Raw genomic sequence first — 25,975 nt, forward strand, 5'->3', positions numbered from 1 at the left:
TCCTGGGGGTCACATGATCACTTTCTGCGACCTTCTGACAAGAAAAGTCAATAGGGAAACCAGATTCACTTAACAATTGTGCTACTAATTTAACACAATTTAACTGATTCACTTAACAAATGTGGCAAGAAAAGTTACAAGTGAGGCAAAACTCACTTAACAAATTTCTCACTTAGCAACATAAATTTCAGGCTCAATTGTGGTCATAAGTTGAGAACTCCCTGTATTACATAAATTTTAAAGGTAAAATGAGATGTGCTTTTGAGATTAATCTGTTCTGAGGAAATATTTTAATTTGAAGTTTGGAATAGTTCAGATGTACTAAATTAATTTGTTACAGAAGGCCTCCCTCAGAAAGAAGACTGAACCTACCCAACTTCAGTGCATCAGTGTAGAAAATTCTAGAGAGATTCATTTCCTCTTGACGCCCTGTTATACACTGACTCAAATAGAACACAGGGCTGGAAGATAAAAATAGCCAATGGACTTTTCCTACAGGAAGCAACTGGCCAAAGATTTCAATCTTTTCATCTGCTGTGGTTCTTCAAAGAGCAGGAGTTTGTTATGCAAGTGTCTCTAGACCAAAGCATACCAGACCATTTGAAGGCTATAGATTAAACCATAGGATTTGAGTGAATTAAACTTATCTTGAAATTGACAAAGTCTTTGGGTATTTGGATATTTTCAATGTATTGTACATTTCATACTTTGCAGAAGTGCATTAGAAGTGGTTTATTGTACTCTTAATGGTGGGAAGGGAAGAGAAACGTGGCTTGGGAGAAGGGAAAGAATTCATATGTTTTAGACTAAATGACTAAATGACAAAATATTATTTTTGATTGAGTGATTGATTTAAAACATTAAACAGCTGCCCAACTTCTTGAGTGGTTCCCAATCAAAGTTAAAACAACATATAAAACTGCATTAAAGCTATAAAACAAAACAGATTAAAACATTAAAAACAATAACAATGTTTAAACAGCAAACAAAGTAGTGAAGGATGGAACTGGCAAATCCTACCTGGAAAGAAATAATGGCTATAGATGCAAGCCAGAGGGAAGAGGGTTGGGACTACACTTTTGGATACGCCCATACCTGAGGCCATACCTAGAGACCCAGTATTTCACCAATTCACTTTTAAAACAAGCCATGAGGCCATGCAATTTTACACACCTTGTTGCTACAGTGAAATCTCACTTCAATTTTGAATACAAAGTAGTGATAGAACAATGATTAAAATTGGGATGGAACTAATGGAATAACTAATTCGCTAGTTATATTTTCTTGGCATAGATAAGACTGGTCAGTACAGTATCTTTAACTATTACTGAAGCTGTTCTGATCTACTGGATTTGTAATATGACAATTTACAACAGCCAAGAAATTGATTTTGAAGAGAGGCAAGTTGAAAACTCTGCTCTTTTATTATCCTGGACATTTCTACCTTTTCAATCAATCCACATATATACCCACCACCTTCTCACAGTCCAAACATCCTGAAGCTTTTCTAAGAATTGGGTGAATAAAATTAAAGCCTAAGGCCAATGTTAATGCTTTTTCTTCTGTTTCCTTTAAGTCAAATCTAATAAGCCACCCTACTCTGAAAATTAAGGACAGAACATTTTAAAATATGAGATTGTTATTTTCAACTCTGGAACACAGAATGCTGAAGGAACCAAACATGAATAGTGCTGTCCTGTGCGTGTTTATTGTCACAGTCTTCAACTTCATGGTTACTGGAGAGCAAATGCCCTGAATGCCCAACCTGATCCTATGCCAGTGATGGCCAACCTATGACATCCATGTCAAAGGTGACATGCCAGCATTCACCCAACTGTCACTATTCTTGAAAGCATGCATGGTTTTCAGAAGCTGTGGAGGCCCTGCAAGAATGGGGAGTGGGCAGCCTCCATATCTTCCAGAAATCATGTGAGAGGGTCACGCTCTTGCAAGGCCCTTGGAGCCTTTGAAAATGGTGGAAGAACAGGCCATGCCTGTTCTGGGGGTGGGGAGGGTGATACCCCGGTAGAGTCAAGTTAGGCATTTTCTGAATTTTTGACATGCCACGCCCAAGAAGTTCACCATCACTGTCCTACACGTACTTATTTGGAAATGTGTAGGATTTTAGCATTGGAAACATGAATTGTTTTCATGCCATTGTAAAAACAGTCCAAAATAAAACACCACATAAGACACTTAAAAAAACAGACAATATTTGATTTTAAGGCTATGGTTTCCAGACAGAGAACATGAGAACAAAAAGCTGGACATGTCTCCTTTTCTTGGATGATCTAAACCTAAGTCAGATGGAATGAATGCCATTTTTCAAACACTGTATGGAATTGATGCATCTATTTTTTTTTTCTTTTTTTTCTTTCCAGCTTCGTCTGCTGGTTGAACTTCTATGGCCGGTTTCTTTATTTCTTGTCTTAGTATGGCTGAGGAAAGTTACTCCAGTCTACCACAAACATGAATGTAAGAGTGTGTTATTAATATTCATTTTTTAAAAAGGAAGGATAGGCTACTCCTTGGTGAAATTTAAATCAAATCAAAAGTAACTGGGTATCCAGAGGATGTTAGGGTTCTACTTTACTGGTTGAACAGAATTTGGTACTGTCAGTTAAGAAGGAAGTAGGAGATCAATGCCTCTGCTATTCTCAATCTCAAATTTAAATTTGTGGGGGAAGGGAAATCAAGGGTTGACCAGCCTTTGACTCTCCAGATGGAAAAAGGATAGGAGATTACATCATCCAGAAAGCATTTCCCTGCTTGATTTGTTGCTGCTTGGGGGATTCATGAAGATGTGAACATAATGATATTCCCAATTTAGGTTATACTTTACTTCCAGTCTTAACCTGGGCATTCCATGGTTCGCTCCTCACTTCTTCCCAAGTCCGTTTGAAGCTTACCTTAACTTCTGTTTTCCTCACGATGCAGAGAACAAGATACAGAAAACTAGAAGTCTCAATCCGTGCTCTTTCTTCAGCAGATAAACAGAGGAGTGCAAAAATTATATTGCTTCAGAAATGCCCTTCTTCCAGCTGCTCTAGGTTATGGAAACCCCAAAAATCATCCCACCCACCACCAGTTCCTTAATAGATGTATATGCATGCCCTTGTGTTCCCAATACACACTGAAGGGAAAAAAATATTTTAGCTGAAAAAGCAGCAGTTACAAAGAATTGCTGGAAAGACATTAGACTACTATTCTTCTGTTGCAGTTAAAACCCCGCCTTCCTCACAGGCTTGTTATGGTGATAAAACGATTAAAATAAAATAACTGAGATCCAATGTAAGGGACATATGGGTTCTAATCCAGCTTCATGGGATAACTTTGGGACAGTTACTATCTCTCAGTCAGAGGTGGGTTTCAGCAGGTTCTGACCAGTTCTGGAGAACCGGTAGCGGAAATTTTGAGTGGTTCGGAGAACCGGTAGTAAAAATTCTGACTGGCCCTGCCCCCATCTATTCTCTGCCTCCCAAGTCCCAGCTGATCAGGAGGAAATGGGGATTCTGCAGTAACCTTCCTCTGGATTGGGGAGGGAATGGAGATTTTATAGTATCCTTCCCCTGGAGTGGGGTGGGAATGGAGATTTTACAGTATCCTTCCCTTGCTACGCCCACCAAGCCACACCAATCAAGCCATGCCACATCCACCAAGCCATGCCCACAGAACCAGTAGTAAAATATTTTGAATCCCACCACTGCTCTCAGTCCAATCTAATTCACATATTTATTGTTCTGAGGAAAAATTGGAGGATATCCTTTTGGACTCTGCATATAAATCCAATAAAAATAAATAAAGATGATAGAATGCCTTCATGTATGTACAGTCAAGTTCTCTTATTATAGTAAAAAAAATACAAGAAATAAAACCATTTGCTCAGCAGTGATGATGAAATGAACACATGTCAGCATGTTTGCATCAAACAGACTTTTCTCAATCCATGGTTGCATAACTGCTATCAGTTGGAGTAGAGAAGAGTGAATGATATAGTCTTGATGATGTTACTACATCATAGTTTGGTAATGAAACACCTGCAACGAAACAATGATGCTCAGAGAACACCAAGGACCCCACATGATACAGTCTAAAGAGATTACAAATTAGAATTAGCATAGCTGAACTGCAAAGCTCTAAAATTAAACGATCACCAGAGTACAACAAAGAATTTAAATATCTCTTTAATGCCGTCTAATGGTATCCTGTATTTTTTTTTTTTTTTTGCAGCTCCAATACAGGTAGTCCTTGACTTACAACCATTTGTTTAGTGACTGTCTGAAGTTACAATGTCACAGAAAAAAATGACATGACTGTTTTTCACACTTATGGCCCTTGCGGCATCCCCATGGTCACATGATCAAAATTCGGATGCTTGGCAATTGAGTCATATTCATGACAGTTGTTATCTTCCAGGATCATGTGATCATGTTTTGTGACCTTTTGACAAGCAAAATCAATGGGGCAGCCAGAGTCATTTAACAAATATTGTTAAGTTGCTAACTTAACAATTGCGGTGATTCATTTAACAACTGTGGCAAGAAAAGTCATAAAATGAGGCAAAATTCATCTAAGAATTATCTCGCTTAGCAACAGAAATGTTGGGCTCAGTGGTGGTCGTAAGTCGAGGTCTACCTGAATGGGAGATAATCACTATGCACGCACAGGATGTTGAAGTTTACATGGGGCAGGGGTGCTATTCAGCAGGTTCTGACAGGTTCTGGAGAACCAGTAGTGGAAATTTTGAGTAGTTCGGAGAACTGGCAAATACCACCTCTGGCTGGCCCCAGAGTGGGGTGGGAATGAAGATTTTGCAATATTCTTCCCCCAGGAGTGGGCTGGGAATGGAGATTTGGGAGTATCTTTCCCCTGGAGTGGGCTGGGAATGGAGATTTTGCAGTATCCTTCTCCTGCCACGCCCACCAAGCCACACCCACCAAGCCACACCACGCCCACCAAGCCATGCCCACAGAACTGGTAGTAAAAAAATTTAAATTCCACCACTGACATGGGGTATGGGTAAATGGGTAATGAGTAATCTTTTCCTGAAAAAAACAAAGTTATTCAATAGCATCTACACTCATCCCCATCTGGGGATTTGCTTGTTGGGCTCTTCTAAGAGAAGAGGAAAACAGTCAATACTCCAACCCCATCCAAAAGCTGAGCTATTTCTACTCATGTGAGCTTATATCAGCAATTTTGCACATTACCGTACTTATAGATCTGTATTCAGCTTCTTCATAACTGAAATGTTAAGCCACGGATATCTAAGTCAAATTTAAGTTTGAGTTTAAGTCAAATTGAATATGTTTATATCTTATCACCCCTCCCAAAACAAAAATTGTTTGTATAAGTAAAATATTTTCACTGCAAGTGGCTTTTTTTTTTTTAATTTGATTTATATGCCACCCTTCTCCGGAGACTCAGGGCGGCTTACAATGCGTTAAGCAATAGCCTTCATACTTTTGTATATTTATACAAAGTCAGCTTATTGCCCCCACAAACTGGGTCCTCATTTAACCTACCTTAGAAAGGATGGAAGGCTGAGTCAACCTTGAGCCTGGGGAGATTCGAACCTGCAGAAATTGCAGGCAGCTGTGTTAATAACAGGGTGCATTAAACCACTGTACTACCAAGGCTCTTTGGTTATCAATGCTAATGTTTCATGTCATGTGTCTGTTTCTTATATGAAGGTCACTTTCCAAATAAAGCAATGCCTTCTGCAGGAACTCTGCCATGGTTGCAGGGAATCTTTTGTAACACGAACAACCCCTGTTTCAAAAGCCCCACCCGTGGAGAATCTCCAGGTGTCGTCTCCAACTATAATAATTCCATGTAAGTAAGTAAAGGATCTCCTTGTCTTTTAGGCAGGAGGAGAAAAGATTCACATGTGGCAGATTTTGATATTTTAAATAATATGTACCATATAACCCAGTTTTGTGATCCACAAAAGTCAGTGAATAAAAGCAAAGATAGACCTTACATGCATTTTAGTTTTAATCCTTGCTTTTCTAGATAGAAGTCTGACATCCATGTAAGATCTGTTCTTCATCTAAATATTATTTAAATATATAATATCCAATAATATTACTTTGTTCATTGATTTCCAAACTTTAGCATGACCATTTCATCTATTTCAATGTGTTAATTTTGCTGGGTTTTTTTTTTTTTACCATTTACAATGACATTATTCTATCTATTTGCTTCCTGCTAACCTTCTCTTCATCTCTTTTTCATTCTTGTTAAGAAATGCACCAAACAATAATCTAACCACTAAGAATACTCCCACAAACATTGATAGCACAAGCCACCATTTATAAACAGAGAGCAAACTGACTGAGGGAGATGGGTGGTTTAGAAAGATGAAATATAAATAAATAAATAGGAATGATCAATGATCAAAAAGCAAATATGGAACAGAACCAAATCTTTACCTTAGTCTTATTCACCCAGTGCTCTGCAGACTGAGAATGGCTGATTTCTACAAGATAGCTTTAAGCAACATTTACTTTACTATTGTCCATTTCAGTTTAGCAAGAGTATATCAAGATGCTCAAGAGGTATTGCTTGAAATCAATGAAAGAGACTTGGGTAGATTCTGGGAAGAGCTACGAACCATGACCCAGTTTATGGAAAAAATGAGGACCAACCCTGAAAAGATTACAGGTAACTGTCAATTCTGTTTTCTTTCCTCCCCCCTCCCAAATACCAAAGGATTACATTAAACAGAAGAGAAAACTCCCTTGAGAATTAAAATCATACTGGGTATGTTGACTGCTGGCCACAAAACAAATGAATCCATATCAAAAGGAAAAAAAGAAAATATTTTAAATATCTCCAACATACAAACAACCCATGGTTTCGCTAAGATTTCTAAAAATGCATGGGTATAGAATTAAATTTGGCCTGTTTAAAACCAAACTTCTCCCTCTGTGAGGCTGCCTATAACCACTGTCTCTTTTAGGTTAAAAGGGAATCAAAGGCTGAAGAACAGGGCTTGGTCTCAGAATTAAGCGGTACTTCCCGTAATGTCAACTTTAATCATGGGGAAATACTGGACTATAGGAATAAGAATTGCTTGGTCCATAGTATTTAATTTATGATAGCAATCATTCACCATTGCTATTGGTAAATGATGAAAACAGAACGATTCTTATCTGCCATCACTTTCTATGTGAGTTTAAGGACATTTCCCCCCCCCTGGTTAAGCAGTACAGCGTTTTGAATTGTGGTTAAATTATTCAAAGGAACAAACATAGGGAAACTTCAAATAATTAAGCCACAGCAGGCGCTTCCATTTGATTAATGAGAGATCTACTTTATTTAGCATAATGATTAATCCAGCTTTGGTCATGAGAAACTAATTGGAAGGATTCGGGGCTCCCTACAAGGCAGGATCTAAAGCGACTGCAACTTTCTTTGGGCAAATAAACTGGAGAAAGAGATTCCACAAACTATTTATTCTTAAGTGGCTGAAACCCACCCACACTAGCCCAGTAACCAGGAACAACAAAACACTTGAGCTTTGAAGTTCACAGCACCAGGCCTTTGAAACTTTTGGGTCATCCTTTGAAATCTCGGGTCTGCATCTTTTGAGCATGCCAACTCTTTTCAGTGTGCAGAAAAATAAATAAGTGTGTTCCAAATGCCAAGCCTCTTGTGTAATGTGCAATACAACTGTCATTTCGCATTCAGATATTGTTCTTGAAGCCTTCAATGCTGCTTGCAGTTAAATGAAGGCAATTCTTTTTGAAGAGTGTTTCCCAAACCTCTGGAATGTTCCATTGCAGGTAGTCTTCAACCTACGACCATAGTTGAGCCCCAAAGTTGTGTTGCTAAGCGAGATGTTTGTTAAATGAACGTTGCCCCATTTGATACCTTTCTTGTCACTTAGAAAATCTGCACAAAATTTCCATCTGTAAATTACAAAAGGCCCCACAGCTTGGATCCACACATATGCTATGGCAATACATTATGACATCCTAGGTTCTTGGAAAGAACTCAATGCATATGAAGGTCAATACCAGCTAAACAATACACAGCTGTGATTTTTCATTGTTATGTATATAATGCTGGTGTAGGTCGAATCGCTTTTTTGTATTTATACAGTGTTTTTTAAAATAGAGTTGAAAGATTTTCTCATGCATAGTTTCACATTCCTGAGACAATTCACAATCCTGTTAGATAGCCCAGTAACATTAACCTCATCTTCCCTAAAGGTAGGAATGGGCTGAGGAGCAAGTGAATTTGTGTGGCTTTGTGGTTTGCTTAAAAATACATTTTGCTGTACCAACGCTTAAAAGCTTTCTTACTATTTTTTTCGCTTAGGAAGAGGAATACGAATCCAGGATATCTTAAAAGACAGAGAGAATTTAACCAAGTTTCTGCTTGAAGATGCAGGCCTTCCTGATACTGTGGTCTACCACCTAATTAATGCCGTAGTGCGACCTGAACAAGTGAGTTGATGAGCTTCTGAAAAATGGGAAGCTTTTGTGTTGTGTGGGTTCAGATATTTACAGCCTTTTTCCACTTTTTGTGTCCAACAATATTTTTGCTAATAAATAGAAGTTAGAACAGAATTCGGCAACAGTCTAATTCATTGAATATGTTGCAATATTTTTAGGATCAGACTCAATAATAATAATAAGAGTTAGAGGTTTAAATATATTTCTCTTTAATTATAATAGGCATTCTATATTCACTGAATATTCACAGATAGAAGCAAAGAAAATGGTGAAGGTGGCTCCTTATATATACAAAGGGTGGAGCCAAGAGTGGGAGTGGTGAATTATGAATACATTAAGAGTCAAAGAATAAGTTAACCCCTGATATCCCATATATACATTATTTACACATTAGGGAATAAGGCATTTACATCTGACAAATCCCCCTCTAAATGCCGGTTCGCTATACAACACCAATTACATTCAGATTCAGGACAATATAAGACATACAATTTAGAAGTTAAATATTTGTGCTGTTTAGAAGGTAAAGGCTTCGTCAATATGTCAGCTAATTGTTCAGAGGTATCACAATGCACTGCTTTGATAAATCCATCTTGGGACAATTGTCTCACATGCTTAAATTTTATATCTATATGCCTGGATCTTTGTCCTATGGCATCGGATCTAGATATCTCAATGGCTGCTTTATTGTCTTCATGCATAACAAAAGGCAAAGCAGGTTTTTTCCAAACATCTGAAATTAAATCATTAAACCATACAAGGTTATTTGCAGCTTTGGATAAACAAACATATTCCGCTTCTGTGGTTGAAGTGGCTACCAGTTCTTGTTTACCAGTGTACCAGTAAACTGGACAGTCATTTAATAGAAAAATATAACCAGAAGTACTTTTTCTGCATGATATATCTCCAGCCCAATCCGCATCTGCGTAACATGTAAGTTTTGGTTCTTTATTATCACTAGGTTCTAATACTAGGCAAAAATCTAATGTACTTTTCAGATATCTTAAAATTCTTTTGACAGCTTCCCAGTGATACATTGTTGGTTTGCTAACGTGCCTTGATAATAAATTGAGTGGTAATGCAATATCTGGCCTAGTCCAATTAGATATATAAAGAAGTGAACCTATGACTGATCTATAAAATGTATTATCCTTGAATTCAGGGGAAGATTCATCAGTATTTCTAAGGAAATCAGTTTGCATAGGAGTGTCACAGGGTTTGGCATTGTTTAAATTGCATTTGTTTAGAAGTTCAGTAATCTTATCTTTCTGAGTAAGTTTGAATCCCCTTCTAGTTTTGTTAATTTGTACACCAAGGTATTTGTTTACTTTACCTAGAGATTTCAACGAGAAATGTTCATTTAGCTTGTTTACAAAGATTTCTCTTCTCTCTTTGTGTTTTTCTATATATAAAATATCATCTACATAAATCAATACAAATTCAATGTAATCATCACTCTTTTTGACAAAGAAACAGTTATCAGCAGTGGTAGCGTTGAAATCCATGGTCTTAAGTACTTTTACCAAGCAATCGTACCATCTTTTGCCAGATTGCTTTAATCCGTATAAACTCTTGTTCAATAGCCAAATTTCATTTTTATTAGTGTATTGACTGTGGGGTGCTCTTACATATATTTCCTTATCTAGTTTTGCGTGTAGATACGCAGTCTGTATGTCATATTGAAATACATCAAGATTGAGTGCAGATGCTACTACTAGAGCTGTTTTAACACTCTCTGTTCTTACTGTGGGGGAGTACGTGTCAGTATAGTCCTCCGGATATTTTTGTGCATAACCTTGTGCAACCAATCTAGCTTTGTATAGAGTATTACCTCCTTCTAGGTTCTTAATTTTATAAATCCACCTGGTACCAATAATTGTTTTATCTTTAGGTGCAATCGCAGGTGTGAATACATTTAATCCTTGCAAACTTTCCATCTCTTTTTTCATAGCTAGTTCCCATTTTTCTTTTTCTTCACGAGGGAGTTTTAATACTTCCTCATATGTATTAGGTGTTATTTGTTCACCATCCATATGCATTATGTAATCTCTGTATTTATTTGGTATTTGATTTCTGTTGTTCCTAATAGCTCTTTCAGGTTTGCTATGGTTGTCATGCAAATATCTTGCTTCCTTTTTTGTTAATGTGTCTGTCTTTATTTTGTGTTGACTATTTGTCCATGTTTTGGTTTTGTTTTTATTTTTGTTGATATTTTGATTTTCTATTGTCCCTTCCTCACGAGATTTTGTATCTTTGCATTTATTTGGAAATATTTCATTAAGATGTAATTTAGACCAATTGGCCTGTTCATGGAACACAGCTGTCTGGAAACTATAAATTTGTTATTATTATCAATGAATCTGTACCCTTTGGTGCCAGTTTCATATCCCATAAATCTTAGTCTTCTGGATACGTTTTCTCCCTTTCTTCTCAACTGTTTAGGTATGTGTACGTCTGCAGTGACCCCAAATATGTGCATGTGTGCTAATTTTGGTTTCCTATTATACATCACCTCATATGGTGTCTTATTCACAATACTGGACCAGGTTCTATTTTGAGTGTAATTTGAATAATGTAAGGCTTCTGACCAAAATTGTTTGCCTAAACCAGCATCCTCTAATGTGCACCTAATCATGGTTTGTAATGTGGAATTCTTTCTCTCTGCAATCCCGTTCTGGAACGCAGAAAATGGACTAGACGTGTAATGTAGCATTCCTCTATCCTTTAACCATTGGGAGAATTCTTTAGACATGAATTCACATCCCCTATCTGTCATAATTTGTTTTATTCTGATATTATGTTGTGTTTCTATGCGTTTGTAAAATTCCTTAAATTTTTGAAAGGTTTCATCCTTGTGTTTTAATGTGTAAACAAAACCATAGCGACTGTAATCGTCTACTATTGTTAGGAAGTAACGTTTTCTATAAGTGATTGATGGAGTTAATGGGCCAACTAAGTCCATGTGTACTAAGTCAAAAATTTTGTTAGTTGATCTGGTGGATTTTTTTGGCCTGGGACTAGTTTTTAGTTTAGTAGATTTACATACTGAGCATTCCAAATAATTTTCACAATTTTTTATTTTGACACCTTCTGCGTGTTCAGTCATTTTTTGTACTACAGGAAAACTTGCATGTCCTAACTTCCTATGTAAGATGTGAGCACACTCATCATGAATTGGTTTACCTATTTTTGGTTTCTTCTCATTGTGTGTATCTGTGTGATCATGAGATATTTTACATTCATCATTGTCACTGTTACTAATATTTTCATCATCTGCCTCAATACAATCTTCCATATTTGAATCAATGTTATGTAACCATCTTTCTTTTGTTATCAGATAGGGTAGGCCTCCTTTAATCATCACAGTGCCTACATTTGTTTTATTCTTCTCTAAAGTTGCTTTTCCCTTTGAGAAAACTATATTGATGTCAGAATCTCTGCTTAGTTTTATGGCACTTAGTATGTTATGAGGTATTTCTGGTATTAACAATACCCCCTCTATTTTTCCTAGACCAGGTAAGGTCACATTCCCTCTGCCTAATACTTGAACCTTTTCTTGATTAGCTACCTTTATTACAAACTTATCTTCTGTAAATGAAGATAATATATTTTTGTTATTAGTGGTGTGATTAGTTGCCCCAGAATCAATAAGCCAATTATTGTTCTCATTTTGTTGCGTTTTGGTGCTGTCTTGTTTATTTAGTCCATTCAGTGAACCAGATTTTCTCTCTTTTGAATTTTCTCTGCCCCCTCTACTTTCTCTGTAATTTGGTGGGCTTCTATATTTATGTCTATCTGTGGAAGACTGTCTATAATTGTATTTATTCCTATATTCTGACCTATGTCTTTCCTTTGAAATTTTGGGACAATCTCTTCTATTGTGTTCCCTGGACCCACAATTGTGGCATTTAAAAGTTTCATTATGTTTTTCTTGGAAAGCTACCTTCCTAAAAGATTTGTGTTCTGTGTGATTGCTATAACGATTTTTTCTTGAATTGTCTTCTGCTATCAATTTGTTAGATAGACTTTCTATGGATAAATATCCTAGATTGATGGTGTCTAAGTGTGACATAAAACTATCCCATGATGAATCAAGTGAATTGATAATAACACTTTTCATTGTTTGATCTGAAATCACTTCCCCCCTCAAATGCAGCTCAGCTCTTATTTTGTTTAAAGATATTAAATGTTCACTTATGGAAACCCCTGGTTTTACTCTGGAAGAAAAGAAGTCCTTAGACATTCTTGTGGTGGTAGCTACACTATCGCTGTGAAACAAATTAAACATGCATTGAATTATTTCTGAAACAGTTAGATTTGGTTTGATGCTATGATACATTGCAGGAGATACGCTAGATATTATTAAGAAAAATGCTTTATGGTGTAAACAATCTATTTTTAAAGTCCAAGGTCTTCTTGGGGGACTAGTGATAAAAAATAGTAAATTTTCTTTCATAAAGACAACCTGGAGTTGTTGATACCATTCTTGCAAATTAATGCCATCAACCCTAAGTTTTGGGAAGTCACTGGGTAAGTTTCCCACATTATTTTGTCCATTACTTACAACCTGAGGTAGTCCGTGGTCTCGCAAGTGTAGGAAATTGCAAAACGGCATGGGGATGCTCGCAACGAGTCTGCGCGGTTCTCTGGCCAGTTCAAGTCTTTCCGGACCGTCTACGTAGTTTCGCACATGCGCGTTGTTCATTTCTTCTTTGGCGTCGTCGTGGAAGGTTCTCTCCATTGTAGCTCGCTCGCTCCGCTCCTCTTCAGACGAGTCGGTCTCTGGCTCGGTCTTAGGAGTTCTGATGGCGGCGACTGCTCTTCTCTTTCTTTTGGGTGCGTTGGCACTTGCTTCGGTCTGCGGTGTGGGGCGGAATCGACATGGCTCTCTGGGCTCGGGCGTCGTCGCTCTCGAAGTCAGGATGGGAGCGTGCAGGTCTTGAAGTATCGGCTTGTTCGCTTGCTTCTTCGTTGGCGCTTTGGAAATTTTTAATTTTGGCCCAAATGCAGCAAAAAGCGTCTTCATTGCTGACTTTACTTGGGATTTCGTTAAGTCGTCTTCACTTTCTGATTCTGGCTCTTCCGAAGAGTTTGAATCCTCCTTTTCACTTTCGTTGTCTGATAACGTTTTTCGCGCCAGAAATTTTGAACTGAGCATTTTGATTGGCTCTGCTTCGTTCACTTTGGAGGCTTGTTGAAAACAAGATGGCTGCCATTCAAAATTTCGCGCGGGATCACATTTTTTCTTTTTCATAACGACTTTCTCTGTAGTCATATTACTCACAGTTTTTTGGTCTTTGAGTTTCTCTTTAGCGATGTTTTTCTCTCTCGCTGCTCCGCTGTTCTTCAGCATTTCTTGGAGGTTCGCGATGAGGCTTTCATCATTCTTCTGGCTTTTTAATAACTTCAATATCTCTGACCTGAGTTCGTTATTTTCTATTTCGATTTCCTCCTGGTCATCATTTTCATTTATTAATTCTTCTTCTTCAGTAGTGTATTCTTCGGATTCTCTCGAAATCGCGTTTGTGGATTCGTTGGTTATTTCTTGTTCAGTTTCTATTTCTTTGCTGTAGGCCCTGGTGTTGGGCCTATCTTTCTTAGACATTTTTAGGTATTTATTGAGTCAATTAACCATCCTCTGCTACCAGATTGTTGCAATATTTTTAGGATCAGACTCAATAATAATAATAAGAGTTAGAGGTTTAAATATATTTCTCTTTAATTATAATAGGCATTCTATATTCACTGAATATTCACAGATAGAAGCAAAGAAAATGGTGAAGGTGGCTCCTTATATATACAAAGGGTGGAGCCAAGAGTGGGAGTGGTGAATTATGAATACATTAAGAGTCAAAGAATAAGTTAACCCCTGATATCCCATATATACATTATTTACACATTAGGGAATAAGGCATTTACATCTGACAGAATATGACCTGCTTTAAGTGAGGAACACAGAAATTGTTTTAGCCACACCTTGGCTATGAGTTGTTCAGAACAAATATAACACAATCAGTGGTGGGATTCAGCCGGTTTGAGCAGGTTCAGGCGAACCGGTTGTTAAATTGCTGGCTGGCCCCACCCCTTCCCTCCCCTCCCTTCCAGGAGTCCCCATTTGCCCCGTTATGGTTCCCAGTAAGTGCAGGGAGGCCTACTAGGTCCAAAATAGGGTGCAGGGGGGGTGCAGCTTAGCCCCCCCCCCGCAGCCCATTTTTGCTCCCAGGAGGCTGCAGGGAGGGCTACTAGGCCCAAAACGGGGCACGGGGGGGGTGGCGTGCATTCCTGCCCCGTGGCCTGTTTTTGCTCCCAGGGGGGGTGCAGGAGGCTGAATGTTGCCTGTCACACCCCCTGGCCATGCCCACCATGGCCATGCCCACCCACTTGGTCATTAGGGCAGAGAACCGGTTGTTAAATTATTTGAATCCCACCACTGAACACAATCATAATTAAAAGTAGGATGCTTTGAAACCTGCTTCAGTCTGTAATTTTGCATCCAGATTTCTGGTCAGTCCTTAGTGATGTTTTGATGGGGAGAAACCTTCTCCCGGGCCAGGAATGATTCTATTCCCACTCTTTTAATTTGTTTTCTTTAATGGATGAAGGTGAATGAAAGGCAAAGCAACGAAACAGGATTTTCTGCCCATTTTTCCCCATGAGTAAAGAGGTTCTGAGAAGTTTGCTTTCACAGATGCATTGAAGCTACTAGAAACTTTAATGTTTCCATTTTGTTTTGTGGAAATATTTTTTTCCACAAAAATTTCTGGTATGCTGCTGTTTTTCAACAGAACTGTGAATGCAAGCAGAACCAGATCATTCCTTAAACAGAGGGCAGAAGCATTCCAATCACTACATGCCTATTGACTGTCCATTCTTAGAGTTAACATGGTTTGGTCTGCAAAAACTGAGAGGACTTCAAAGGTGGCAGGAAAAAGAAGATATATAAAACACTAACTTTGGGGTCTAATGGTCTTCTAGATTTTTTTAAGTCCAGTTTTGTGTCAGTCTTGTGAGATAGACCGGACAGAAAGCGTGCCCAGATGAACTAGTTCTACTTTATTAATAGAATCTTGCAAGTTAGAAGGTACATTTCTTCCAGTTACCTTTACAAACCAAGAAACATCCTTCTGAGATGTTTGCTATGCGCACATTCCTGCTGTGGGTTAAGTTGTCCCCTATCCAACCATTACCCTGGCTGTGGCTTTTCCCCCTGTCTCCCAAGGTCATTCCCACATACCATTACATCATGGCCCAGACCATTCCTTTCTCTTGGAGAACAAAGTTATGTGTGTGTTGAAAGTTCTCATAAACCAGCTGTTGGCATTTGGTATGATGGAAGAGCTAACCAGATGGACAATTGAATGGGAAAGGAGGCACTATTGTGCTTTCAGCTCAAGCAGTAAAACGCCTTGATCTGGCCCTGAATGGATCCCAAATTTTTCAGTAGGAGAAATGCTAGAATTCACAATCCCCGCTCTTCATGTCAGCAGGGCAGAGGTGAAAGGGCATTGCTGGGGCATTGTTTCAGGTGAATTGAGTGGCCCTTGAAAGATAGATCTCCTGTCTTGAATTCACACCAAACAATAGCTATTTTGTTTTCTTCTTTTTAATTCTTTTACTAGAGAATTGCAGCCTCTGGTTATTCTGTGCCCATCTTCTCCTCATAGCTGACTTGTGTGTGACTCAGGCATTGGTTCTTGTGTGGCTGGGGAACCGGGAAAGGAATGTGGTACAAATAATTGAGGTCTGCTGAAACAGATCTGTGGAACTAAAGCCTTTCTTACTGAGGAGAAGAGAAAGACACTGGCTAAATGGCACAGTTCCTCTTTATATATATTTCTTTTTAGTTGTTGTTATATAATGCTCAGAAGTGGGAAGTGTGTGTGGTTATTTATGGCCAGCAGGAGATGGAATTAATGAGCCTGCTTTTCACTCTGTTAGTTATTTTTTTCCCAAATTGTAGATGGTTTGTGTGACTTTTTTTGAACAGTTCAGCTGATTGGATTCTGACTGTAGGAAACTCCCTAGTAGCTCTTTTATTTGTGCAGAAGGGGGGGGGGGAGTTTGTGTAGCATGAATGTTAGTAGCAGCCTAAACTGGTCCAGTAAATAACATTTGATTTCTCAGTTTAAAAAAACAATACAAGTAGGTACATGGTTAAGTCACCTTGAAAAAAATACCCGTTTGAGTCCCTCTGATCATCTTTAAATATATTTTGAAAATCTTTGAAACAGTGATGCATGTAAGACAGTTTCACTGAAATCCAATCTCTCTCTTATGAAGAATTTAGTCTCAGTTATCCTTAAAGAAACCTCTTTAAGTGCTGTGCTATATCAGAATCTGAATACAGGTAGTCCTCCACTTACAATAGTTCAGTTAGTGACTGTTCAAAGCTACAACAGCACTGAAAAAAATGACATGACCATTTTTCATGGTTATGACCTTTGCAGCATCCCCACGATCATGTGATCAAAATTTGGATGCTTGGCAACTGAGTCATATTTATGACCATTACTGTCTCCCAAAGTCATGTGATCTCATTTTGCAACCTTCTGACAAGCAAAGTTAAGGGGGAAGTCAGATTCACTTAACAACTGGGTTACTAACTAATCAACTGTAGTGATTCACTTAACAGTTGGGGCAAGAAAGGTTGTATAATGGGGCAAAACTCACTTAAGAAATGTCTGATTTAACAACAGAAATTTTGGGCTCAATCGTGGTTGTAAGTCAAGGACTAACTGTAGCGAAGAGTGTTTATCAGTTCTTGTTAGAATAAAATCCCATATCTGCTATTAATACAGATTATAGTTCAGAATAGACAATATCTTCCACAACATTGGCACTACTACAGAGAAGCACACTAAGCAGTTCCTTAGCCCTCCAAACCTTCCCAAAATACAGCAGTTTCTTCAAAAAAATATAAGACAGGGTCTTATTTTCGGGGAAACAGTAGATAACAGATATAAGTATAAACATAATTATGAATACATGAAATAGATATGAAAAAAAGGGAATATTAGGACAGGGAAGGTAGCAATGGTGGGTTGCCCCCGGTTCGGACTGGTTTGCAAGAACCAGTAGTAAAACCAGCGGGAGGCCCCGCCCACCACCCCGGATGTCGTCATCGGTGATCTGCGCATGCGCAGATCCCGTTGCGAACCAGTAGTAAAGGTAAGTAGAACCCACCCCTGGACAGTAGGCATGCTGGTGCGCTTATGCACACCCCTTAAAGACCCCTTAGGAACGGGGTGAGGTTGACAGTAGACAGTCTAAGGGTAAAGTTTTGGGGGTTTGGGAAAGAAACCACGGAGTCAGGTAGTGCATTTCAGGCATTAACGTTAATGTTACTGAAGCCGTATTTTCTGTAATCAAGTTTGGCGCGGTTTACCATAAATTTGTATCTATTATGTGCTCATGTATTGTTGTGGTTGAAGCTGAAGTATTCATTGACAGGTAGGACATTGTGGCAGTCAGTCAAGCCAAAATGCATGGCTCCTCCACAGAACAGACTTTGCCATTGTCATGGGATGTTCTGATGCTTCTTTGCCACAGCTAATAATATATCCTGTTTCCTCTTCCAATGTCGTTCTAAGGAAACTATGAAAAAAATGGATAGTCCCAGCAATGCTGTTTACAAGTGTTTCAGTCTTCTGTAAAGAACTGCATGCAGCTGAAGGGCTGACCTCGTAAGCACCCTGGGAGTGCAGGAAATGACACACACTCACACATAAAAGCTCAACCTAATCTGGAGGCCAACTAACTGAGAAAATATTTTGTTTCTCCTCTCAAAAGTGCTTGCTGAACAATGGCACGCCGATAAAATTACTGGAATTTATTTCCCAACTGCTGCTTTCAGGTTACAAGAGAGATAACGGAGCTGTTTCTGACTCATAGGAAAAGCTGGGCTGTAAAGAAAACCAGATGGATAGTTTAAGAAGAACATTTTTGAATCGGGGCTTCATTTAAAATTCTATTGTAGAAATGACATTTAATGACTAGTAATCTCTTTCATCAAATCAATGTTAATACTCTGTTTCACTAAGGGTTTTTTAATATTAAATCCTCTATTGGTCCTGGTTCCATAAAGAATATCCATAGAATAGTATTTAGACTGATGCTTTTGTTTCCACTTTTGTACCACAAAATATTTTGAAATGTACCACAATATCTACAAATCACAAAACAAAAATTCTTAAAATAACCTAGTAATTCTACAACTGCTTGAACACATCCTGATTGTGCCAGTATTTTCTTGGCAGCAATATGGATTGTGATTCCTTACTTCTTCTGGGAAGTATTTAAGACATCCTAATCCAGTCTACTGCCCTAGGATTTCCGGGTTGTCTCACGTCCAACTAATAAAAGGATCTTTTCCTAGTTGCAACTTAATTTCATGATAGGAGTCTAAAATACTTGCCTACAAGACAACTGTGGCAGTTACACAGGTACTATTCTAGCTTCTGGTGGTAACAGCATTAGTCATTTTCTCTCAAGCATCTGTTTCTACTGACAAAATTGTGAAGTTTTATTTCTTTATCAGAAGTGAAAATAATAATATCAGTATTATTCGGCCACATGTTCTATATTCTTGTAGAAATGTGACATAGGATACAATCTTAGTTTCTGATAAGGTTAAAAATGAACAGCATTGGACAGGATTCCATTTTTCACATTGACTTAAATTGCATGATTATTTTACTAACTGCTCCCACATAGGGAGGTGAATCTGGGTCAGTTAGAGCAATAAACTACCAGTAAAGTATTATCTACTTCAAGATGAGAGAAAAAGATCTCTCTCTCTCCCCTCCCTCCCTCCCTCTCTCTCTTCAATTTCTATAGCCACCCAGTCAAAGACTCTGGGCAGCTTACAATTAAAAAAATACATTACAATCAAAATAATAAAAACATTTTAAAAGAATAAAAACAATGGAAACATCCAAAATAAATATACATACAGTAGTAGCCAAGATACTTGGCCAGTTAGCAATACAGCCAGGAAACTGAGTCCTTAACACATTCAGCACCCCAGACTCAGGAACATAGCCAGGTTTTATGACCTTAAGAAAGGCTAACAGGGTTGAACCATTCTATCCCAAAAGAGGATGTTTCATAGCGCAGGGGCCACTGCAGAAAAAGCCCATCTTCTAGGCCCTGCCAGCCGATACTCTTTGGCTGACAGGATCTGCAGCATGGCCAATCTGCTAGATGTGATTGGACAGACAGATTCTTGGAAAAAGGCAATCCCTCAGGTAAAATGTTGAACATTGTATCTTGATTGGACTTCTATCTCCTCTCACCTGCTTGTGTTGCAGTTTGTGACCGTGTACCTGCTCACACAATCTTCTCATCTTTCCAAGCACTCTTTTTATGTGTATTTTAAAATATTGTGTTAATTTTTTAAATTAAAATTGGGAAGCTAGCATGTTGCAAAAACACTGGCCTCCAATATAACATGCATTTCCAACAATGCCTCTGCGCTCCACAGAGACCTCCCGAGGTATTCTTAGATGATACCGTAATAAAATGATGGGTGACTACAATTTGTGTTTTGTCCACAGTTTGCCTTTGGTGTCCCAGACTTGACTTTGAAAGATATAGCTTGCAGCCAGAACTTGCTGAATCACTTTATTATCTTCCGGAGTTCAAGTGGCTTTCAGGCTGTGCATAGTGCAATGTGTGCCCTTTCCCAGGAGAACTTGCAAAAAGTTGAAGACTCCTTATATGCAAATGTGGACTTCTTTAAGCTTTTCCATTTGGTAAGTTCCAGCCAAAGGCTTATCTTTTTACTAATGGGAATGACAGTGGGGGTATGGTTCTTTTGTTTAAACCAAGTTCAACAAAGTAAATTTTTCTTAGATGATGAAATAAAATAAATAAAGTAATGATATAGTTATTGTGTGACAGGATCAGAGGCATAATCAGGAACTATAGAGTCCTGGCAGCCGTGGCAGAGAAACTTCAATTGAAGAACAAAGGGAAAAAAAATGAGATTAGAGGACTATGTTCTATTTCATCACTCACGAAGAAACAAATTGAATCTACCTACTATATTTCAGCCATAAGGGAAAAGGCTTTGGAAGGCTGGTGGAGTTGTGTCACTCATGGCAACTTTTTCTCTTAATATTAATAATGAACATTTCTCTGAATTTGGATCCTTGCATTGCCAGAAAGGCTATGTAACAGAGGCATATAGCACAGGTGTGAAATCCCAAAGTTTACTGAAGTTGTAAAAAAATGTTTAGGGAAATATGCTGTCATAACCCAAAACACTCCTTAGTTACATTTGTTACAAGTTCTGTGGTGTATGTATGATTTAATCTTATAAATACAATTTAAAGAGCCTAAACTGCATCTTCATTCATGGTACTTTTTAACCCAATACCCTAATGAGTAAAATAAAGGAAATATTTTGTACAGGAAGCTTAAAGGCTTATCTCAACAACAGCATATGTTCCTTTAAAAAAAGAAGAAGGCGGCAGCAAGGAAAGAGGTGGGACAATCACAGCAAAATCCACATTGGCAGCTTTTTCCTTTGTTTTGGCATAGATGAGGGCAAAAACTTTCCTCAAACAGATATGTTGGCTGGCAGTGGATGATGGAAGCACCCTGAGAATACCAGGATAAGAGAGTCCATAGGACTAAATTAGATGCATTGTGATTCACTTGATGCATTAGACTCATTTCTTCCCATAAAGTGATAGAAGTTTTACTCTAAGGGATGCTAGAAAGAGATATAAAGCCGCCTTCTCACATATCTTTCCTCTCCATCCCAATATTTCCAACTCCAACTTCTTCCTTTCAACTCCAATGTTCATAGTGTTTTGACTGAGTACTATGTGCACACAGGATTTCCAATTATTTTTAAAAAGGCATGGCTGCCTTCTTCATTTTCAAACCTTCATGAAATGTCTGACTTCACCTTCTGTATCTGGGTTGGCACATATGTCCAACACATTTGGAAGGCCCCAAGCTGGAAAGGGTTGTAATATGGAATATCTCAAAGATCATTTAGGATAGAGAGACATAAAAGTTTCTTAAACCGTTCCAGAAAAGAAATGCCTAAAAATCTTCCACTGAAATTTGAGTTTGTACAACATACTAAACTTTAAATTTGGATCAACAAAATATAATTCCTATGTTTTCTTAATATTCTCAATCCAAGAAAATAAATTGGTTGGTCCCACAACATGCTGAACCACGAACTATCCAATCACTTTAGCCCAAGATGTTGTATAAATACAGAGTTGTATAACACTGGTTTGCCCCAAAGAAGGATTTTAATTCTTCAACTTATTGGGGGAAAATAAATTGGATGGATAAAGTGTTCTGGATGATTTTGAGAATGGATTTCATTTGCTTATTCCTGATCTAATTCCTCTGCTTTTTTGGTTTTTATTAAAATAATACTTCTGCAGATACATGCAGAAAAAATAGCTACATTCATCACTCTAAGTTACACCTAGATCACCCCATAAATACACCTGATGAATTATTCATAGCTGATGTAGATTTTTCCCTCCTTTCTTCACAAATCCAGCAAAATAAGTGGAAGGAATATATGAAATATAGAGATGGACATTAAAAAAAAATAAAACACAGGATACAAAGGGAAAAGGAACAGATGGATTGATGGATAAGAGTCCATGTGCTTTAGGGGTCAAAAAAAAGAAGCAATTTATAATCAAAAGGTAATAAGATGTGTTGTGGGTAAATTGGAGAATTGCTAACACATATTCTTCTTGAAAAAAATAATTTTTTTATTAAAGATACCAGGAATGAAGGCGGGAAGATTTAGAGCATGAGTCAAATGGTGGATGCTACATGACACATTCATTAGAGAATAAGAGAGTTTTGTCTGGCAGAGAAAAGAAGAGCTGAAGGAGGGAAGGGATCATTTATACTTGTCAGAGTCAGCACATTCCTTAGATTTCTTCCAGGAGGGTACCACAGACTAGTACCAGGAATGGATAATGTGGGCAGAGGCAATAAGCCAAGCTTGTTCTGTCAAGGTGCAATGAAGGAGAAGGAGGAAAAGAGACCCCCTGCAGTATTCCAGGATGTGTTTGAATCAGCTTTTGCCTTTAAATTAACCCCATGTTTGGAAACTTTCCAGAGTGAGTCTCATAGTCTCTCTATTCTTCTATTGTATTGAAAGTTCAGATGAAGTACCCTAAATGCCCCAGGGCACTTTCGGTTGCAGGCCCTTCTACTGTATACAATTGGTGTGAAACACCAACATGCCTTTTCCCGAAAGCTGTCATTTTGTTAGGTTTCTGACAGCCGAAGCATTTTTGGTGCAGGAGAAGCCTTTCTTGGCTTTCATGTCAGCTTGCTGTCAGGATGGAATGATGCCCTTAGCGGCACTTAGCTCCTCCAGAGGCCTTTTGACCTGCAATCCAATTGAGAGTTGCTGCATTTTACAACTTTGCCTTAGGAAATGAAATCTGAATTGAAAAAGGATCGTTGCTGAATGCAGGGAGAGAGAGAGAGCGTTTCTGTCCATTTGCGAAGAAATTTGTGGGGTTCTCCTGAACACGCTTGAAGAGCAGGTGGCAGGCTTGGCTAGGATGGCTTTTGTAAAGCTCTATGTTGTGGGGCTATTTATTTATTTATTTATTTATTTATTTATTTATTTATTTATTTATTTATTTATTTATTTATTTATTTATTTGTCCAATTTATATGCCGCCCTTCTCCGTAGACTCAGGGCAGCTTACAATGCATTATAGCAATAGCCTGCATACTTTTATGTATATACCTGCTTATTAGGGCTTTTGGCCCCCCCCCCAAGCGGTGTTGTTCTATACAAAGCTGGCTTATTGCCCCCACAATCCGGGTCCTCAATTTACCTACCTCGAAAGTATGGAAGGCTGAGTCAACCTTGAGCCTGATGAGATTTGAACTTACATTAATTGCAGGCAGCTGGGAGCTAAGTGCTAGCACTTAACAGCACTTAGTCCGCTGCACCACTGAGGCACCGAATTTATCCCATTCCTAGACTGGGAAGCAGTGCTTAAGGTCATCATGCCTTGTTTGCCTCCCTGGTTGGACTTGAGTACTGCAAAGAGCTTTACGTGGGGCTGACTTAGAAGAGTGTTCCCAATCTTCAATTGGTGCAAAATACACTGTTGTTCGGTACATGTAACACCTCTGCTCCACGAGATGTATTGGCTGCCACTCTGCTTCTGGGTTCAGTGTGTGGTGCTGGCAGTTACCTTTAAAGCCATTCATGGATTGGGGCCATGTTACTCGAAAGGATCATCTCTCCCCAACTGTGTATGTCCATCCTGTTAGATCCAGCAGGAGAGGCTTGTTCTGGATCCCATCCATTAGAGGCTGTCATATTGTAGGACCCAGGAAAACAGTCTTTCCTGTTGTGATGCCTGCCCTCTAGCACAGCATTTCCCCAAAGATCAGAACTGTCTTGACACCGGTGAGTTTTGGTAAGGACTTTATTTTGTCATTGAGCCTGGAAGCCTGGATGTAGCTTCGAACCGTTGCTAGATAGTTGAGGACTATCTGTATCTTGTTTTTTAGAATCATTAGCTGACCAAAGTCATGTCTTTTGGTTTAAGACTTTCATTCTGCCCCAAATTCTTAACAACAAATGTAAGTCTGCTGGAAAATCCATGTATTATAAGCCTGCTACTGTTATTCCAAAATGAGCTCTGCCTTGGTTTCCTACAGAGGTGGGTTTCAGCAGGTTCTGACCAGTTCTGGAGAACCGGTAGCGGAAATTTTGAGTAGTTCGGAGAACCGGTAGTAAAAATTCTGACTGGCCCCGCCCCCATCTATTCTCTGCCTCCCAAGTCCCAACTGATTGGGAGGAAATGGGGATTTTGCAGTAACCTTCCCCTGGATTGGGGAGGAAATGGAGATTTTACAGTATCCTTCCCAGGGGTGGGTTCTAAATTTTTTTACTACAGGTTATGTGGGTGTGGCTTATTTTGTGGGCGTGGCTTGATAGTCATGTGACAATTATTTAGGATTTAGCAGAGGTACTGGTCTACCAGGCTTTTAACTGCTTGCAGAGCTGTACCGATCTACTCATTTATTTTTTGCAGGCCCTGATCTACTCATGTATTTTTGCAGGCACTGATCTACTCATTTGTTTTCTTTTAACACTGATCAGCTGTAGGGCGGCCCTTTGAAGCCCCACGGCAAGAGTTTAAACAGTTTTTTTCCCTCTAGCCATCAGCTGGGATTCAGGAGGGAGCAATAGATTGGGGGTGGGGCCAAATAAAAGGTAAGAATAATGTGGGGGGTGAGGGGGTGGGGTGGGCACAGGGGGGGCAGGGGGGCAGAACCAGTTCGGTGACATCATATTGTCACCGCTACTGGCTTGGGAGAACTGGGCCGAACTGGGAGGAACCCACCACTGATCCTTTCCCTGCCATGCCCACCAAGCCTCCCACCAAGCCACGCCACACCACGCCCACCAAGCCACACCCACAGAACCGGTAGTAAAAAAATTTGAAACCCACCACTGGTTTCCTACCCTTACTGTTCATATTGTAGAGCAGCTGTCCACAAATTAATACCTTCTTAGGTGTATTTGGTTTTCAAGTCTGTTTCCCCAGCCTTCACGGTCAATGGTTGTATTGACTGACAGAGATTAAAGTGAAGAGAATGTCAGGAAGTATGCCAAAACTGCATGTAAAAGCAATGAAAAGAAAGAGCTCCATTAGCCTGGAGCTCTTAGTGAGAAGCAGCAAATGCAAGGCATGGAGACTTCCAGTTTATGGCCAACTGGCATCCAAGTACAGTTAACCTTCTTCTCTGTTTTGGTTTCCTGATGTGTTGAACTTCAATGTTCATAACCAGAATAGAAATCTCATATACTGTGTCAATAATATGAATTTTGCAAAAAGATGCTTTAAAGCAGTGCCCCCCCCCAACCTTTTGGGCACCAGGGAATGGTTCCATGGAGAAAGGTTTTTCCGCGGACTGTAGGGGTTGTGATTTTGCACGCTGCCTGCATCCCGCAGGTGGAGCTTCACTTGTTTGCGTGGCCCGGTTGCTGGCAGATTGCGGACCGAGGCCAGTCCATGGAGTGGGGGTTGGGGACCCCTGCTTTAAGGCTTTTGGCTATATTTTATGAAGCAATCATAAGATTAAGATCAAGACTAAGGAGGAAATTGTTCTTAGCTGGAGGATCTTGCCCAAAATAGCATATGTTTGTCGTGGTCTTTTCTTCTTTCCTTATAATATAAAGCATCCGTTTTATCAGTACTTAATAGCATTGTGTGCCACAACATTCCCTCTTTATCAGTAAAGGCCAATGATGTGCAACGTCCCTTAATATTTTTGGTTTAATGTCCTATTTGGGGAATTTTAAAACTATTTTCATCTCATTTATCAGTGACAATACAAACCTAGGCGTATGGACTCAGAAATAAGACTCAGGCTGCTGACACATGAAGCTGCAGGCTTAGAATGGTACCTCACTTATAAAATGAGAAGTTTTAATAAATATATATTTATTACAGGTAGTCCTCGAGTTCATTTAGTGA

The 25,975-nt window shown here is 38.9% G+C and overlaps 1 protein-coding gene across 1 annotated transcript in view; it reads left to right on the plus strand.

The window, feature by feature from the left end:
• Positions 1 to 25,975, plus strand: part of ABCA4 (ATP binding cassette subfamily A member 4) — a 120,639-nt gene that overhangs the window by 9,248 nt on the left and 85,416 nt on the right. Inside the window, exons 2-7 of the mRNA XM_087890693.1 lie at positions 2,382 to 2,475; positions 5,694 to 5,835; positions 6,530 to 6,666; positions 8,329 to 8,456; positions 19,562 to 19,711; positions 20,021 to 20,218. Coding sequence (XP_087746819.1) covers positions 2,382 to 2,475; positions 5,694 to 5,835; positions 6,530 to 6,666; positions 8,329 to 8,456; positions 19,562 to 19,711; positions 20,021 to 20,218 — 849 coding nt within the window. The remainder of the gene's footprint in view (positions 1 to 2,381; positions 2,476 to 5,693; positions 5,836 to 6,529; positions 6,667 to 8,328; positions 8,457 to 19,561; positions 19,712 to 20,020; positions 20,219 to 25,975) is intronic.

This window comes from Pantherophis guttatus, chromosome 3 (assembly GCF_059756535.1).
Source record: "Pantherophis guttatus breed Tessera chromosome 3, ASM5975653v1, whole genome shotgun sequence".
Classification (NCBI taxonomy): domain Eukaryota; kingdom Metazoa; phylum Chordata; class Lepidosauria; order Squamata; family Colubridae; genus Pantherophis; species Pantherophis guttatus.